Source organism: Helianthus annuus, chromosome 1, assembly GCF_002127325.2.
Source record: "Helianthus annuus cultivar XRQ/B chromosome 1, HanXRQr2.0-SUNRISE, whole genome shotgun sequence".
Lineage (NCBI taxonomy): Eukaryota > Viridiplantae > Streptophyta > Magnoliopsida > Asterales > Asteraceae > Helianthus > Helianthus annuus.
The window spans coordinates 12,296,806-12,315,539 of record NC_035433.2 but is presented as its reverse complement, the minus strand read 5'-3'; the positions used below and the strand labels follow the sequence as shown (position 1 = coordinate 12,315,539).

Genomic DNA, 18,734 nt, shown 5'->3' with positions numbered 1-18,734 from the left:
ATACAAATTATATGGGTAAAAAGGAAACTAGTCTCCGACGCAGAGGATAAGGGTGAGCCTTGCCTCCTGCCTTCTTACCCCTTCTTCACCACAGCATAGCGTAGACAGACAGACAGACATGGCTCAATCACTCGCTACACCCGTAGCACCTTCTCTCTCTCTCATCTCCAGCGGATTATCACCCTTCAAATCCACCTCAAATTCTCTCTCATTCTCCACTTTCAGTTCTCCCAAGGTAACAACAACAACGACGATAAAGTAAATAAAGTAAACTTGTGTGTGTTTTTGTTATAAAATTTGGGATGGCAGGTTGGTGGGTTGAGCATACGATGTGCCCGTGTTGGAGGAGTGGAGATACCTAACAACAAGAGAGTCCAGTACTCGCTACAGTACATACATGGAATAGGGCGTACCAGAGCACTTGAAATCCTGAATGACCTCAAAATGGAGAACAAAATCACCAAGGATTTGACTGAAGATGAGCTTATTGTTCTCCGTGATGAAGTCTCCAAGTACATGATTGAAGGAGACCTTGTATGTTTCCTTTATTCTTACCTAACTTAACTTTGAAATTGGATTGGGGTTTTAGTTTTCAATCTGTTCGTGTTGGATTAGTTAAGTGTAGTTGTTAAATAATTTGAACAGGTAACTTCTCCTTTTACCTAAAGAGTAGTAATAGTAGGTTTTTGATCAATGTACCACCATAGGGTGTGTGCATTTCAACCGTTTCTGTTATTTTAACATTTCTAAGAGAAGGGGCACGCACAATACTAAGTATACAACTGACTATGCACGTATACTTACTTTATTTGACCACATATGCTGGGAGAGACAACTGGCTTATCGCCGAGCCATTAAAGAAATAGGTGTGTGTTTATGTGGTTCTCTACTTAAAATAAGTTATGTGTTTTAGGAATCTCTTACGTGTAATTGTTTCTAACATCTTACAGTTGGGCAAAATGGTAGCTATCTTTATGTTGACTTGCTTGGTTTTGATTTTACAGAGGCGATTTAACGCGCTTGCAATCAGGAGATTGAAAGAAATTCAGTGCTACCGAGGCATACGCCACATTCAGGGACTGCCTTGTAGAGGACAGCGCACGAAGAACAATTGCAGGACTTTGAAAGGCAAGAAGGTTGCAATTGCTGGCAAAAAGAAGGCCCCTCGTTAGGCTTCTCGGTTTGTTAAAAGCTCTTGTTTGATGTAGATTTACCATGATCTTTGTTGAAATTTAACTACATTTTGTGTTCAATCATCAGGTATTATTCAATTTATAATTGCACCACAACTTGCATGTTACACATACCCATTCAGACTTCACAAAATGTCTATATTTTCATTGAGCATGTGGACTAGATGGACTAAAGGTCTTAAGAAAATAGGAAAAAGTTAAATTCTAGGTACTTCATTGGGTGCAAACGAAAGCACATTTTCTCTCGACCTTGTAATCACGACCCATTTTGACCCCTTTCTAAACTTTTTTTTTATTAGGTTGATTTTATATTTAAAAAAAGTTTACTTTTCCCGACATCATAAGTAGATTTATGACATTTTTAAGCGTCGAGTCTTACTTTTAGACCGGAAAGTTGTCATAGCTCATCAAATTCAGTTTACAATGATAAATGAGTAGTCATGCGAATAAGATAAAGATGAGTGAGGCTAGAGTACATGCGACTGATTTAGTAGAGGTGGGGAGGGGTTACATTCCGTAAAAAACATAGGAGAGAGGATACGTTTAGCACAACTCATTGAAAACAATTTCGAACACCAAGTCTAGCCACAAAACCTCCTCCTGGTCACGCCCTAAATCTGTCATCCTCCGTTCTCTATTTAGTGCAGTAGCATTTTATTTAATTATTAGGGTGAACGGGGCGCCCTCGGGGTGGCGTGCGGTGAGTGAGTTCCCCGCTCGGGAACACCGCCGCCGACCCCTCGGGGTGGCTAAGCGGGGACAGGTCTGCGGCATTGGTTCACCGCACATCAAATTGATTTTTTGAACGATATTTACTTAATTAAAAAAATAAAAAAACAAAGTCCTCCAAGAGAGGAGTGCCGCCATCAAATTGAGGGTGTGGGGGGAGTTAAGTGGGGAGTTGACGTGGCGCGTGCTGATTGGCTGTGGGTAAGAGAGGTCACTCTCCACTTAGAGGAATGCCCCTTACACCCTTATCATGTTAGTGGGAGATGTTGTACACAACCGGAAACTGTGAAATCAATCTCATACACATTCAGATTGACCCAATGGCTAAGGATCTTAAACAAAAAAAAAAAAAAAAAAACATGTTCTGTATATTTCAAATACATATCAAAACCCAAACATAATCTTCGTTTTCCAAATGACATCATCGTATAGAGTACATACAATCTGTTTTTAACAAGAACCCGCTTCACACAATTCATTTTTTTTCCTTTCAACACGACATCGTTTTAACTAAAAACCAACACTTGGAAAGTTTTAATATAAACATCACACATTTTCATAAAGTGGAAAATAGAAATAAGTTTATGACCCATTATCAATATGTTTATTCTCATACCCATTCTTCCCTTGTTCGACCTTGCTCCATTGCTTCTCATCCTCCTTAGCCGTGTCATATGCTGCATGTAGTCCAAACAAGAAGTAATACACCAGCAACAAACCTGTCCATCCTGCAAATCTTAAAAACGAGGCGCTATCAATCGACCCGAGAAGAAATATGTTGATCGCAATCGATGTTGATGGCAACCACGGAACCAACGGGACCCCCCACATCTTCGGTTCCCGTGCGTGTGGCACAAAAGCCCATAGACAAACCGTCGCGCCTAGCCAAATTGGGACAGTGATGCAGTACCCGATCCAACCATGCTTGGAGAGACCCCAATACCCGGCCGTGAAGCATGAGGAAACCATTATGGTTACTAAGCAAGCAACGAGTTTGTTGCGGTTGGCGGCAGTGGTGACTCCCGAGACGTAGTAGCGACGGACGAGGAGGGCGACTGCCACGAGCATGAAGATGAAGAGTGTGGAGATGGAGAGGAGGTTTGAGAGGATATCGAGCTTGGTGAAGAACGCGATCACTGCTGTGGCCATGAGCATGACCACGGTTGCGTTGACGGGTGTCCCGGTTTTGGCGTCCACGATTGCAAACCATGGTGGCATCATGTGCGTTCGAGCAATATGAGTCAAGTATCTGCAATAATACTCAGTTGTGTTTATGACCAGAAGACTTTGAAGATCAAATATATTAGTTGTTGCCTTGTTGAACTTACCTGGCTTGACCAACGGCTCCAACAAGGAGGACGGAGGTCATACCTTTTAGAGCTCCGGCAGCTACCACGTATTTCGCCCAATCCCACCCGACCTTCTCAAACGCCTTAGAGAACGGAGCATTCACATCTATGTCATAATATGGTTGCATCAAGCAAAGTGTTACAGCTAAAGCACAATATAAAGTGGTGGTAATGACCATGGAACCCACGAGCCCGATCGGGATGTCCTTAGCCGGATTCTTGGTCTCCTCGGCCATTGTTGAAACCGCATCAAACCCAACATATGCAAAAAAGAGCACCGCAGAGGCCTTGAATACGCCTCGAGCCTTGTAATGAAAAAAGTCGTCATAATTCTTTGTGTCGGCCTTGATGAGACCGCATACGATGATGAATAAGATCACGATAATGTGAACAAAAGACGCAACATAATTGAGCCGCGACGAGCCTTTGGTGCTGAGGACCGCTATGACACAAATGATGGCTATGACGCCGACCGCAATTGGGTCTAAACGGTTGTAGTCATCGGCAAGCCCATGAGCAATGATACGGAAGTCATCGGGATCGTGGTTGCACAGAGTGGCGAAGTAGGACGTCCATGAACGTGCCACCGCGGCTCCGCCTATGACGTACTCTAGGAGGATGTTTCCGGCTGCGATAAACGCCACGAAGTCACCTAACTCCACCCTCAAATAAGCAAACGACCCACCTGAAAGTTACGTCATTAAATTCCTATAGACAATAATTATAAACTGAAACGTAAGCTAATTAAGGAAAAATAAAATAACAAGAAAATTAATTAAATAAATAATTTGAGAATTCAGAATTGGTAGGTTGTTCATGGTTGACTAATTATGGGTGGCAACAGATGGTCCACATGGGTTCCGTTGACTCTAAAAGTCTAGACTTTAGATGCAAACACACTCCACACAACCCAACCAATTATCATTATGATTCTTTTACATTTTCACTCTTCGGCCGCCAAGATCCGTTGGCCGGCCGGAGGCATGCAAGTCCTACCGGGTAAGCATTATATTATATTATTATATATATGTTGCCTATTATTAATTAATTAATATTATAAACAGGGGCCCTCTTGGACAAATCGCTAACATAGTCTTTAATTTATGTAATTAATTAATAATAATCAAATTATAACATATAAATGTAATTATGGTAGGAATCTCTGATATTTTGACTTTCTTGACTCCTGATCATGTTTTCTTTCAGTAACATCTCAATTTGAATTTAGAATCATAATAATAATAATAATAATAATAATATAATCAGTTGTTAACAAAGTAGGACGGATGGATACCTGCAACCGGAATCTCTACTGCGAACTCGGTGTAGCAAAAGACTGACATGAGAGCGGATGCACCGGATACAACATAGGATAACACAACTGCGGGACCCGCTTCTTTATTAGCTTCGAGGCCGGTAAGCACAAAAATCCCGGCTCCTATGACCGCACCCATACCGAACCAAATAAGATCCCACCATGTCAAAGTTTTCTTCATATCCGTCTGGCTTCTGGCCTTGGAATCAAGCTCCGCCTGGTCCCTGGACCGCGTCAGGATCCGGTCGATCAACCGGTGCGGAGTCTGCTTCAAGGCGGCCGTGTAGTTCTGCCATGATTTGAAGGATTCTTCCGGCAGAAAGTCACCTTTCTGGTATGAACATCCTCTTCTTCGGATGCCGCCGGATTCTTTTTCTTGATTCATCATCAAAGACGACTATGATATGAATGTGGAGTGGAGGAGATATGATTGTGGGTGGGTGGGAGAAAATAGAATTAAAAGCGCAAGTATAAGTTTCACGTTGTAGTATAGTTCGGCGGATTTAAGGAGAGGACAAAAAGAAACGTACCAAAAGATCTGATGCTGGATTGGTTCACATATCATGCATTTCAATTTATTTATTTATTTCTTAATCATATATCATTTAATTTAATTATATTAAATGAATAAAACATATCATGTACAGCCACTTGACAACTTTTCGACGTCATTCTATGGAAACTAGAGCCAAAATCTTTTCAATTAACAAATTATAACAGCCCTATTAATTAAGAATAACTACAAACGAAACATAATCAAATTATATCTCGCGAACGGCGAATGAAATAAGTAAACAAGAAAGATAATACCAACACGAGCGAGACTGATTACAAAGTTGAATAAACAACAAAAACAGCCTAAAGAAAGATAACTACACCTTGTAACCTATGAAAAAAACAAAAGACTCTGATTCACCATCTTAAAATCTACACTATATGAAGAATAGAACAAGAGACAGCTCGCATGATGCTCAATTGAAATGACTTTGGCAGCAAGAGAGATCCATCCTAATATGATATCACAATGACTCGGACAAAGTAGCTAGCTTTCACTCTATATCTTGGTGCAACCAATGTTTCCTTTATATAGGGTGCATAGAGTTATGGTCATTTTAACATTACCTTCTATTTGCAACAACATACGAATCACACTTGATGTGCATCATTCTTCACTTTTGTCTAGCTTTGTTTCCTTCTTATATATGATTGGAGATGCCTTGATTAAATAAATTTACAAACTGTGTATCTACCATGTCACACGGCAATAAAAGTCAAGGCGAATTGTACGCCCTTGATCGAACACAAAAAAAAAACATGATATGGTTCGACTCTTTTATTATTTATCACTGAAATCACACCAATACAATAACCCTAACCCTCTATATACATACTAAAACTCATTTTAATTCTAACCCGACTCAAACTCTATTAGTTATATAATGTAAATACACACCTAAATAAACCTTATTAGTTTAAACTAATAATTATCTCTAATTAAAATATAAAAGACTCAATAAATAATTCATTAAAAATTATCTATAATCCGTCATGATCCTTATCTCCTCAATTCAAGATTAACGTCTTCACCGCGTACGCATGACTGATTCGTTGGCTTCCTTTTACATATTAACAGATTTCTCATCCCAATGTTTATATTTTCATTTGTGTTAGTAGATTAGGGTTTTCTATTCAGAAAGGGATGGCGGCGTAGTTTATTGCTCGTCTATCCGCTATCCTTATGTAATTTGTCCTGATGATTGGAATGAAATTAAATGTTTTTGATAAAAAAAATTGTGGTATAATTCCAGTCTTGAGTGTAAGATTATGTGTTTGGGTATATTGAAAGATATTTTGATGCTCCTAAAATGTGTATATATTTGTGTAACGTTATCATGTGTTTATTGAATTTGATGCTCCTAAAATGTATATATATTTGTGTAACGTTATCATGTGTTTATTGAAAGATATTTTGATGTTCCGAAAATGTATGTATATCTGTGTAACGTTATCATGTGTGTATTGAAAGATATTTTTATGGTCTGAAAATGTATATTTGATGTGTGTATATGAAACTAACTCATATTACTAATTTATTTATCGTTAATGGTGCGTATGTATTTATAGACGTCAACATTGATGTTGGTCCATATTGGTGTGACGCATCAACATGGATTTTTCTAGTACGTTTGTATTCAATTCGTTACTGCTTAATAAAATGTGATTGCGTATAATTATGACATCTACATATTCTATATTGCGAATTGTGAATAGTTGGTGTTGCATTTACTATTTGAAAAAATAATAATAATAATGAAAATGATTTTTTCTTAATTTTGGATGTATATAATTGTATTTATATATGACTTATATTATTATATATGAGTTTGTGTTATAGCATGTGAGAGTTTCACAACGAACCAAACTAATATAAACTTAGACATCGATATTCGAAGTTGAGTATTTTTAACCAAACTAATATAAATTTGGACATCGATACTCGAAGTTGAGTATTTTTTTTTTTCTAAAATTTGATGACTCCAGTAGAAATTTTATCTGTCAGAAAAAGGTTGTTTTACTTTGGCTCTTACTTTTTTTTTTCAAGAACAAGAATCATTATTGGGGTTTTGATTATATCTCATAACTAGGTTATAACCCCGTGTATTACACGGGTTGAATAAATAAATTTTATATACTAAATAATAAAACAATATATCTTTAAAAACCTCATTTATTGTACGGGTTGAATAAATATAATTTTATATATTAAATAATAAAAAGTTATATCTATAAGAATAATATTGTACGGGTTAAATAAATGTAGTTTTATATACCAAATAAAAAAGTTATATCTTTAAAACCACGTGTATTACACGGGTTGAATAAATGTAATATTGTTTATCAAATAATAAAAAAATTACATCTTTATAAATATGCGCATTACACGGTTTGAATAAGTGTAATTTTCTGTACTAAATAATAAAAAAAATATATATCCTTAAAAACCCCGTGTATTGTACGAATTCAATAAATCTAATTTTATATATAAAATAATAAAAAGTTATATCTTAAAAAACCTCATGTATTACATGGGTCGAGTAAATGTAATTTTGTATAATGAAAATAAAAATATTTAATATATTAATACAAAGTTTGGTTTTCGTGATAAAAATAGATTATTTTGTTGTTGCAAAATTTGTTAACGAAGTCTCAATAAATTTAACCCTTTATTTAAAACTCCGTAAATGTATAAATGATAAATAATATTAGAGGTAAAAAACCAACACTCTTAGTGTTGTAGAAGAGGTGAAGGTGTTAGGCTTTCTCTGGATCAAACACATGTCCAAAGGCTTAGATTTAAGGGTGGAGGGTATAGTTTCGGTAAACCATTCGGTGAATGGAGTTCACCGATCGGTGACCAACCCCACTTGTTTGAGTCACCAAAATTTTGAATGTTTTCGGTGTATATTCATCGATGCAGGGGGAGGAGGGAGGGAGGTAGGTTAATTGGTGGGTTCCAACCCCTTTCAACCAATCACAATTTTTTTTTTAACCTACTCAAACACCCTAGAGTGATTAACCATATCCCCTGATTGAGTGCAAAATGGGGAGTGGAATAGGGAGTTGACATGACATAATATTATTGGATAGTATTTCACTCAATCACCCTATAGTGATTAACCATACCCTCCACCCTAAAGGAGGATCTTTGGAACAATTTTGAGTTCTTGTAATTTCGTTTCCTGTATGTTGTTCTGCTAGCATCTTGCTAGTGTTTGGTGGAATGATATTAGTCTTTTCAAAAAAAGAAAAAGAAAACATACAACGTTGATTGGTTTTTATATTTTGGAATTACTAAAAATAATGTACTTAAACGATAGTATATGAAGATTCTCAAAAAGTGATTAAAGTTGACGTCACATGTTTTACATGTTAATATTTATTATAAATTATTATATGAAATTAAATTATTACAATTACATCTATAATATAAGTTATAAAACTAAATAATATTAAATTAAAATAATAATTATCTATAAGAGATTAAACTAAAATAATATTATTTATAAGAGGTGGCCTAATATGATGACAAGTGTCTCAAAAGCGGTTTCTTTTATTATATAGTATAGATTTGACATTAATATGTCATTAATCAAATAAATGTTTTATTTGACTCATAATAAATCTCATAAGGAGCAGTTAAACGTACCCATCTTCTTTTTTTAACGTATCTTACCCTAAGTTTCACATTAATACAATTTAAACCTGAAAATGTTTTATTTGTTTATTATTATTATTATTATTATTTAAAAGGTTTTTTAATTATTTAAAGAACTTTTTTAACAATTTTCTCCTCAAATTCTTTTTTGTCTCCTTAAATAACTTTTTTTCTTGTTTAACACTTTTTTTTTTTTAAGAAAACCTCGTTTCTCTTTTTTTAGAAAGTGTTATTAATAATATTTAAAGAGCTTTTAGCACTAGGTTATAACCCCGTGTATTACACGGGGTTGAATAAATAAATTTTATATACTAAATAATAAAACAATATATCTTTAAAAACCTCATTTATTGTACGGGTTGAATAAATATAATTTTATATATTAAATAATAAAAAGTTATATATATAAGAACCATATTGTACAGGTTGAATAAATGTAATTTTATATACCAAATAAAAATATATCTTTAAAACCACGTGTATTACAAGGGTTGAATAAATGTAATATTGTTTACCAAATAATAAAATAATACATCTTTAAAAACCTTATTTATTACACGGGTTGAATCAATTTAGTGTCTATTGATCTCAACCATTAGATACACTTTAAACCCTTTTTACACTATCCTTACCCTTTATCCATATTACATAAGAATAGATTGCCAGAAAAAGGTTAAAACTTAACAATAAAATAACACATAACAATTATTATGTAAATATACTATTAAATTTATATATTTTTCTGGTTCACATAATAGATAACTACAAATACATAAAATGAAAAATATAAAGCTGATTTAGTCAAAAAAATTGGATTTATATATAATGTACAACCAAAGTTCTTCATTTCATTATTCAACATCTCATTTGACGTAAGTCAAGTTACATTATTTTGAATATTAACCCAATGTTTTAAAAACCGGTTTAAATCGCCTGGTTGAACCGGTTAAACCAGATGCCGGATATTTGGCCGGCACGAATCATACCGGTAAACTAAGGAATTAGCAAAGAAGTTGTACCACCGGTAAATTGGATTATACCGGTTTAAATTGGTATACCGGTACCTGTTCATACCAGGCAAAAGGTCAAAATTTTGAACTTTTAATTTTCAGGTGCCTAAAAAATGTGACTATTTACCTTCTTAGTTAAAGTGTAAAACTTAGCGTTTACAATTGACTATCCACATTATTTGAAAGTAAAAACCGGTCCTATACAAAAAATATCCCGATACGATAAATCAATACTAATACCAGTTCGGTACTGATACCCGATACCATTTGCTTATTGTGTTAATGTTGTCAAAACATCTGCCGCCGTGGACCAGTTGGTTGTCGCCACTGCCATTGAACCGGTTGTTTTTTCTTCACCCAAACGAATCGGAACTATACGAATGAGGATTTTGGAATTAGGATTTGTACATAGAAGATGAGAAGGGAAAGAGGATATCAATAATAAAAAGTACACAATACTAAAAAACTTTCTACGACTTATCATTAACAACATAATTAAATAAATAACATTAAATAATAATAAAGATAAAAGAAAAAGACTATATATTAACAATATTATTAGTTTGATATAACGTGAGAAATTATTATTTTGTTATTTAATTTATTTATTTAATTAAATATTAATTTATTTATTTAATTTAACATAGATAAATAGAATATTATTAGTTTGATATAACGTGAGAAATTAGTATTTTGTTATTTAATTTATTTATTTAATTTAACATAGATAAATAGGAAATAAGGTGAGAAAGCATGAGGAAGTGACATGTGTCTCAAAACAGGTTTCTTTTATTATAGAGTATAGATATAGATTATTATTATTATTTATAAGGTTTTTTTTAATTATTTAAAGAACTTTTTTAACAATTTTTTCCTCAAATTCTTTTTTTGTCTTCTTAAATAACTTTTTTTCTTGTTTAACACTTTTTTTTTTTTTTTTTGAAAAAAACCTCGTTTCTATTTTTTAGAAAGTGTTATTGATAATATTTAAAGAGCTTTTCGCACTCTTTTAAAACATTTTTATATCTTTTGTTAATAAACAAAAATCGTTAACTAACATATTCATGATCACTTATTTAGAAAATGAACGTGTTTATGTAGGTTCGTTCAATCACTCATTTAGAAAATGAACGTGTTTATGTTCTCTCATTCACATTCTAAACGAACTATTCACGTACATAAGCGAACAAATCTAAATGAATATTAACGAGCATAGATGGACATACATAAACGAATGTAACCAAATGAACGAAATATGTGTTGAAGTTCGTTTGTTTAACAAAATGAATGCAAAGTTTATTAAATAAATTGTTTGATTTAAAATCATGAAACCGTCCAAACTTGTTATCAGTTTGACTTCACAAGCATTTTTTTTTTAATTTTCTGATAAGTTGGCTTCAAATTTTGAAAATGTAACAAACGATTTCAGTTAAGATTTATACTCAAATCGATCAAATAACACCTAACAAGACAAGTAGGATTGGATTGAGGCATAGTTTTTTTATCTTTTATATAGAGTTGATGACAATTTCAATTTATTTGATTGCCGTCAAATTTATCTTCTTTTTATTTAAAGTCAACACCTCATATTGACAAACTTTTTCTTCGGATAATTTGGACCATTTTTTTATTTTGCAATTAAATTTGGATTAACATATTTTATTCATATAACCTTTTCATTTTCCTATTGTACGAACTTTATACAATTTTTTTTATAGAAGTGTATTTTTTATTTAGAAAAGTTTATTTCTTATTTTTTGGAAAATAAATTAAAAATGTTTTTAATTTTCTTAACCTAAAGTAAAATATAAAAACGTTTTTAATTTTCTTTAGCTAATAACCTAAAGTAAAATAAAAAAAATCGTTTTTTTATTTTCTTTCTCTAAAGTAATTTTGATCTTTAAAAAAATCTAGAGGAAAATATAAGGCTACATGGTATGGTGATGGTCCTCTAAGGGAGGATGATCCGCCACGTAGGCGCCGCGTCATAGTACTCCCAAGGATGCTCCATCCTCCAAAAATAGAGGGTATGGGAGGATGGTCATAGTGATAGTCCTCCCCACATTTTTTATGTTTTTTTTTTTTAATCTTCTACTTTTTTTTTAACATTTAACAAATAAACTAACAAAATATTTTCATTAATATTTAAAAATATTATATAAACTTAAAAAAAACATAAACTTAAAAAAAATTAAACTTAAAAAAAATTAAACTTAAAAAAAATAAACTTAAAAAAACATAAACTTAAACAAATCCTAATATATTAAAATAAGCTACTAGTCTTCATCTTCGATGTCGTCGGGTTCGTTTTGAGCGTTGTTCCAGATGTACTCAACCAAGTCCGCTTGTAGGTTATGATGTGTGTACTCGTTACGTAGAGCGAACATGTTCAAATCTTGTTGTTCCCCACTAACTGGAACAATATTTCCAGTAGACGCGTTTTCGTCATACTCGCATTTCGCTCTACCTTCGTCTTCAATGACCATGTTATGAAGGATGATACAAGCGTACATAATGTTTGATAACCGCTTTGGTGTAGCCGAACGTGCTGGATGTTCAATGATGTGCCATTTTTTTTTGTAGAACACCAAAAGCCCGTTCAATATCTTTTCTCGCACCCTCTTGATACTTCGCAAACTTTTTTCTTTTGTCGTTTGTCGGGTGCGGAATAGTTTTAATGATTGTCGAGTACGTTGGGTATATCCCATCGGCTAGGTAGTAACCTCGCCTGTATTCCACCCCCGAAACTGTAAAGCTTGTGTCTGGACCTGTACCCGCCACTACATCGTAAAATATCTATGACTGGTATATGATGTTAAGGTCATTCAGCGAACCAGGTAGACCAAAAAAAGCATGCCAGATCCAGAGATCCTGTGACGCAACAGCCTCTAGAATAATAGTCGAATGTCCATGATCTCCCCTAGTATACTGACCTTGCCAGGCAACTGGGCAGTTCTGCCACGGCCAGTGCATGCAATCAATGCTCCCGAGCATTCCTGGGAAACCATGTCTCTGTTCGTGTGCTTGATATAATTTTTGAACGTCGTTTGCGTTCGGTTTCCGCAGGTATCGATTGCTATACAATTTGACAACCCATTGGCAAAACTTGTGCAAACATAGACGGATGGTTCTATCTGACATCCGTATATACTCGTCTAATGCATCGGGTGCGTAACCGTATGCCAGTTGGCGAATGGCCGACGTATATTTTTGTAAATTATGTGAAACCCCTTTGCCCCCTAGCGTCATTTCGCAGTGTAAAAAACAGATCAGACTGGGCCATGTCGCCTGCAATGCGTAAAAACAGTGGACGACTCATGCGGAAACGACGTCGAAAAATATCGTCTGGGTATACGGGTTCGTCGGCAAAATAATCGGCTACTAGTTTAACGTGTCCGGCTATAAATTTAAAACGAAACATAAATGAAATTAATTATAAAATACATTTTCAAATCTATATAAAACATAAGGAAAAAAAAGTAAAATACCTTCTTGGTCTCGGTTATATTTTGCTCGTCTAGTTAGCCGTTGGGACAACGCTTCATCACTCGCCATGAAGATCTGAGCCGCGTTCATAATCATGTTGTGCATAATACCATCCTATTCCGAAGATGATGAATACCACGTAGACGAAGTGTCACATCCCGATATTTCCACATATTACCGGTGGGCCTGGCGGGAGTATCGTGACGTAGTTGATATCATCATTGTCAATACACACAATAATATAGCACAGAGGAAGGCTGGGTAAATAAACTATTATAAACCATACTGTCTGAGTGTTCGAGTATATGAATAATACAGACTGGAATGTAATAAGATCCACAGGCGGATCATAATGTACAAAGAAACAAAAACTATAGACTTTAGGTATCTTATGGATTTGCAAGATCCTCTATGACACCCTATAGCTCCAGCCTATTTCGAGAAGTACCTGTCAATCAACCTTTAGGAAAATACGTCAGTTTACACTGGTAAATACAATTTAACTGACTCATTATGAAAACATTTATGAAAATTAATTTGAGTGCACATGACAAAAATCATTTATAACTTGGGACAATCTTTATTAAAATCTTGTATATAGTTTTACATGTTTGTCATACATGTGGGGCCGGTTTGGAAGCCGGACATGATTAACTGACTCACCACTTATAAAACTCACAAAGGAGTTATCCCCAACTTGTGGGTAATTTAATATTTAGCATTTGCATCTGTCAGGTGCATGCCTGCACCCCGTGCATAGGTCGTGGCCATTAATGACTTAAATGAGCCGAGGATATCCAGGACACGGTCGTTAACCCCCAAATGTTTATGTTATCAAACAATACAGATTAAAACGGGTTATGCAGATTTATTAAATCACAATCCGACTAAATAATCCCATACCCGACCAAGCGGTATTATTATAATACCGTATCCCAAGCCCGTATAGGGAAAATAAGTTAAAAGTATTTACCTGGTGATAGCAGTAAAATTCCTAAGGCTTTTGAAGGCACTTTATACCGGAAGCTATTTAATCTGTATAAAAGGTTTAATTAACCTATTAGGATGCTAACGGGTTTTTAATTAAGTCAAGGACTTAGACCGGCTAGCTAGAAGGAAACCTTACGGTTCTAAACGCTAGATTAAGCGGAGACCGGGATAGAATGTGATTTAGACCCGACAAGCTTGGATACTTGTATAATATGGGTAAACTAAACACATTCTGGAAAATGAGAATTAAATGATAAGGTTAAGCCCGTTTCGCCTATTTTGCGTAAACTAGTCACTTAAACCGATCCGAACGCATAAACGCGTAACGGGTAACCAAATAAATTATATACAGGTCTTAATCATTATTATGCTCAAAATATGTTAATATATCAGTAGTATATTAACATATATGCCCAAAAAGTAATTTAAACCAAAATAAGTCCCATAAGGGTATTTTGGTAATTTTAATGCCCATAAAAGAGTTTAATTACTAAACTGAGTTCCAGGCCTGATTTAATTAGTAAAAACATGTACTTTTATAAGTTATATCAGTAGGGTATTTTATATGCGAGAAAAATATCTTTTATAACCAATTACGCACCGTAGGGGAATTTGGTAATTTCACATATGCTTTTAAAGATCAAAACAGGCTTCTGAGTTTAAAAACTTTGGCTTACTGTATAATTATATAAATTAGCTTAAAACATCAGTAGGTAATGTGTTTTGTATGCCAAATATAGTTTTGACCCATACTAGGTGCTAAAAATGCTTAAAAGTCGATTTAAAGGGGTATTCGTGTTAAAATAGGAAATCTGAGTTTTTGATTAGTTTATAAGGTTCAAAATGTTCTATTTATCATATAAAATCAGTAGCAAAAAGTTTGGTACTAAAATGTTATGTAAAACTCATTTTATGTACAAAAAGGGTAAAACCGACAATTACCGAAATCATGCTATAATCCTATGTTATGCTCAGCCTAAAAATAAATAAAAATCTTCAAAAATCCCAAAATATTATTTTACATCAGTAAGTAAAAAGTTTGGTGTCAAAAATCGGGTTTAGATAGGCTTTATGCTAATTACGCCTTTTAAATGAAAAAAAGCTCCTTAATTACGCTATTGAGCATAACTCCTATTCTAGACCTCAATCTGATGTCAAATTTTCAGGACATGACTAAATATCAGTAGCAAAGGTGTTAGTCCATTCACATTGCTAAAAATCTCAGTTTTATGCAAAAAGGGCGTTTAAGGCATTATTAAGTATAATTACGATCAAGTGCATATAATTCAAACCACTAGGCATCATGCAATATAACTTCAGAGGGTTATACTACTGAATAATGTGGTTCTAAAGGAAGCTTAAAGCATGGAAGAATTAAGCTTGAACGGGTCAGAACTGAAAGTCAAAGCAAAAGTCAAGCTTTTGCGACTTTCGGTTATAAACTGACCTTAGACTATTAATTGTTGGGTTAGGACTGATAAAACATGTTTAATTACTAATTACCAAGCCATTAGAATGTTAAAATAATATTTAGAACCTTTGGTTTATTAGTTTAAATCATATTTGCAACTTCTGTCCAGTTTGACTTTTTGTCAAACTACTTTGACCCGACAATTAATTGGTCAAACGAGATAATTAGGAGATGCCCTTTTAAAGGTTAATCACCTATACTAATGTGGTCTTATAACTACTTTCAATTTGATCAGTAGTTAAACCATATAAGATTAAAACGAAAGTCAAACTTCAATTATGACAAGTTTGACTTCTAGATAATTAAGCTAACTACAAGGACTAAACAGCTAATTAGGAGCTTACTACAGGTCCAAGCTGTCTTTTCTACACTTGATAGTCTTCTCCTTGTCCTTGCAATGCTCCAGAAGTTGGTTTGAAGATGTTTGCAAATGTGAGCTTTGAGACTCAACTTCAAAGGCCTATATATACTTAATCACAAGTTCATGGATCAAGCCCAGCTGTTATGGGAGGCCCTAGGATCACCCCAGGTGTCCTAGTGGTTTAATATTACCGTCCAATAGTCCCTTGTTTCGAAACAAGTCAGTATGAGTCGGTTTAGCAGCTGCAACATACATCTGTCCAAAATTCTGCCCAGCGACGAGCTTACGGACCATAAGCTGCTAGTCTTGCGGACCGTATTTGACTCTTACGGACCGTAAGTCCGAATGCATGCGGTCCGTAACCGAACCTGATTTGCATCGCCCAGTTACCTCTTTGCGGACCGTAAGCCTAGGGCCATACGGTCCGTAACCGATGACCAGAGGACAAAAATTTTAAAACTTTCATATACTTGACCATGCATTTCCATGACCGAATCTTGAACAATAATTCAGTGTAATAGTCCATATGACCAGTTCTGAATGCTCAAACAACAATGCCATGCAATGTGTCTCCTTGGAGTTTATAGAGTTTGTCCAAACATGAAGATTCGGCAATATTGCACATGAAATCCAAAATCTTGAATTGTTGCATGAATTATTACTAACTAGCTGAAGTTCATGGATTTTCTAATAGTCATTCATTAGGGTGTATTATACAATTTATAAAGCTTTTGGGAAATGTTTAAAAGGTCATTCAGAGGTAAACTTAATATCTTGACACGTATAATTCCCGTAGCTTTATTATCTTTAGTATATATACACGAACGACTTCTTATATTCAATTAACCTTTCGATTAAGAATAAATCATCCACGAAATGTTAATCAGAGGCTTAAGTTTGGGCATGTTGACATTTTAAGTCCTTCATGAATTTTCCACGTGTTTAAAGTTCAGGACACGTGTCTACATATAATTTGGACACGTTTTTACGTGGTGTCACATCCTCACCCATTTAAAAGAAATCTCAACCCCGAGATTTACTGGAATAAGTGAGGGTACTTCTGCTTCATAGTGGACTCGACTTCCCACGTATATTCGGGACCTCTGCGAGCATCCCATTTGACCTTTACTATAGGTACATGCTTTCTTCGGAGCCTTTTAACTTGTCGATCCTCGATCGATATAGGTCTTTCAACGAATCTCAAGCTTTCATCGATTTGGGCGTCTTTATGGGAAATAGCTAGCGATTCATCGGCTAGGCATTTCTTGAGATTACAAATGTGGAAGACATTATGAATTCCACTCAGCTCCTCTGGCAGGTTTAGTTTATAAGCTACACTGCCGACACATTCAACAATCTCGAATGGTCCAATATACCTAGGGCTCAACTTGCCCTTTTTACCAAAACGCATTACACCTGTCACACCCCCAAAATCCACCTGCGGAGTATCACCGCTTGGGAGCGTGACTGACCAGGATCAAGCCACCAATCATATTGAACATGTAGTTAAATAGTAAAAGTTATCCATCAATACGAAAGGTGTTTATCAAAAACCAACATAAGTAAATGTAGCGGAAGCATTATGTAAAACCCAACATAAGTATCAATGTTTGAAACGTCATAAGTGTTTAATAAGCAATCATGATCCATCTGCCCACAACGACCTGCTCCTCCTTGTGCAAGCTCCATTAGTACCTAAGGTCCTGCAAGGCATGAAACAGAGAGTCAACAACTAGTTGAGCGAGTTCACAGAAAGTAAATGCGTAATAGTAAGTTCATGAGTATCAAGTGGCTCTACTGGGCCAATATAGGTTTCTATTGGTGGGGGCTTCCCAAATATTAATCCACTAGACTATGCGTAACCATATGTGTTCTTCACAACCGAGAACAGTAATACGTACAAGTTTACGCAGGATTTACGTAAGTATCCTTCACAACCGAGGATAGGGTACGTGGGGGTTTACGTAGGTTTTACGTAAGTGCCTGACACAACCGAGGCAGTAGTGAGTATCCGTTCACGCAGGCTTTACGTGAGTATCCTTCACAACCGAGGATAGCGAGTAACTTAGTTATACGTAGGTTTTACGTATGTATCCTGCACAACCGAGGACGATGGTATGGTAGTCTAGAAATGGTATCCGTATGAATCTATCCAACCTTATCCTTTCAATCCCATTCCCAACACCCCGGGAATCCCATGCCTTGGTAAGAGTGTGAACTCACCCTGGGTTGCTCGGCAGATACACACTAAAGGGTTCTTGAACTAAAGTGGTCAACCACGTCCTATCAGGGTTACCATACAAGTCAGGTTTTGACTTCAAGTAATGCACGTATAAGTCATGGCAAACACGTATTTATCATGGCAACACAAAATCAGTCAAGTAATATCAAGAAGCCCAATAATAATTGGCCCAACATGTTGTGCGATCCACAACATGTTGTGCGATCCAATACCCCGGCCCAACACATAAACAATCCATTACATACTCGGCCCAAATTAAGTAGTGTATGTGTGCCTTGTGCGATCCGATTAATACCCAGCCCAACATGTCATTCGGCCCAACAGTTAATGGACATAACACTTTGTGCGATTCATACAATCTTGTGCGACTGG

The 18,734-nt window shown here is 35.2% G+C and overlaps 2 protein-coding genes across 2 annotated transcripts; one reads left to right on the top strand and one right to left on the bottom strand.

Moving 5' to 3' along the window:
• On the top strand, nucleotides 1–1,300 carry LOC110863881 (30S ribosomal protein S13, chloroplastic). Its single transcript, XM_022113121.2, has 3 exons — nucleotides 1–235; nucleotides 310–534; nucleotides 1,005–1,300. The coding sequence occupies exons 1-3, from the start codon at nucleotides 119–121 to the stop codon at nucleotides 1,170–1,172; spliced, it is 510 nt and encodes a 169-aa protein (XP_021968813.1). The 5' UTR covers nucleotides 1–118; the 3' UTR covers nucleotides 1,173–1,300.
• Nucleotides 1,301–2,269: 969 nt separating this feature from the next.
• On the bottom strand, nucleotides 2,270–5,132 carry LOC110863868 (cationic amino acid transporter 1). Its single transcript, XM_022113119.2, has 3 exons — nucleotides 4,566–5,132; nucleotides 3,251–3,956; nucleotides 2,270–3,171 (listed from the first exon to the last, which is right to left on the bottom strand). Exons 1-3 carry the CDS (start codon nucleotides 4,972–4,974, stop codon nucleotides 2,505–2,507), a joined length of 1,782 nt encoding a protein of 593 aa, XP_021968811.1. The 5' UTR covers nucleotides 4,975–5,132; the 3' UTR covers nucleotides 2,270–2,504.
• Between the last annotated feature and the right edge of the window lie 13,602 nt (nucleotides 5,133–18,734).

Bases quoted from the DNA above. Each gene is read 5' to 3' on its own strand.
- LOC110863881 (XM_022113121.2), top strand. From the start codon at position 119: ATGGCTCAATCACTCGCTACACCCGTAGCACCTTCTCTCTCTCTCATC. The intron at 236-309 runs GTAACAACAACA...TTGGGATGGCAG, and splicing joins CCACTTTCAGTTCTCCCAAG to GTTGGTGGGTTGAGCATACG. The intron at 535-1,004 runs GTATGTTTCCTT...TTGATTTTACAG, and splicing joins ACATGATTGAAGGAGACCTT to AGGCGATTTAACGCGCTTGC.
- LOC110863868 (XM_022113119.2), bottom strand. From the start codon at position 4,974: ATGATGAATCAAGAAAAAGAATCCGGCGGCATCCGAAGAAGAGGATGT. The intron at 3,957-4,565 runs GTATCCATCCGT...CGTAACTTTCAG, and splicing joins AGTAGAGATTCCGGTTGCAG to GTGGGTCGTTTGCTTATTTG. The intron at 3,172-3,250 runs GTAAGTTCAACA...GTATTATTGCAG, and splicing joins GGAGCCGTTGGTCAAGCCAG to ATACTTGACTCATATTGCTC.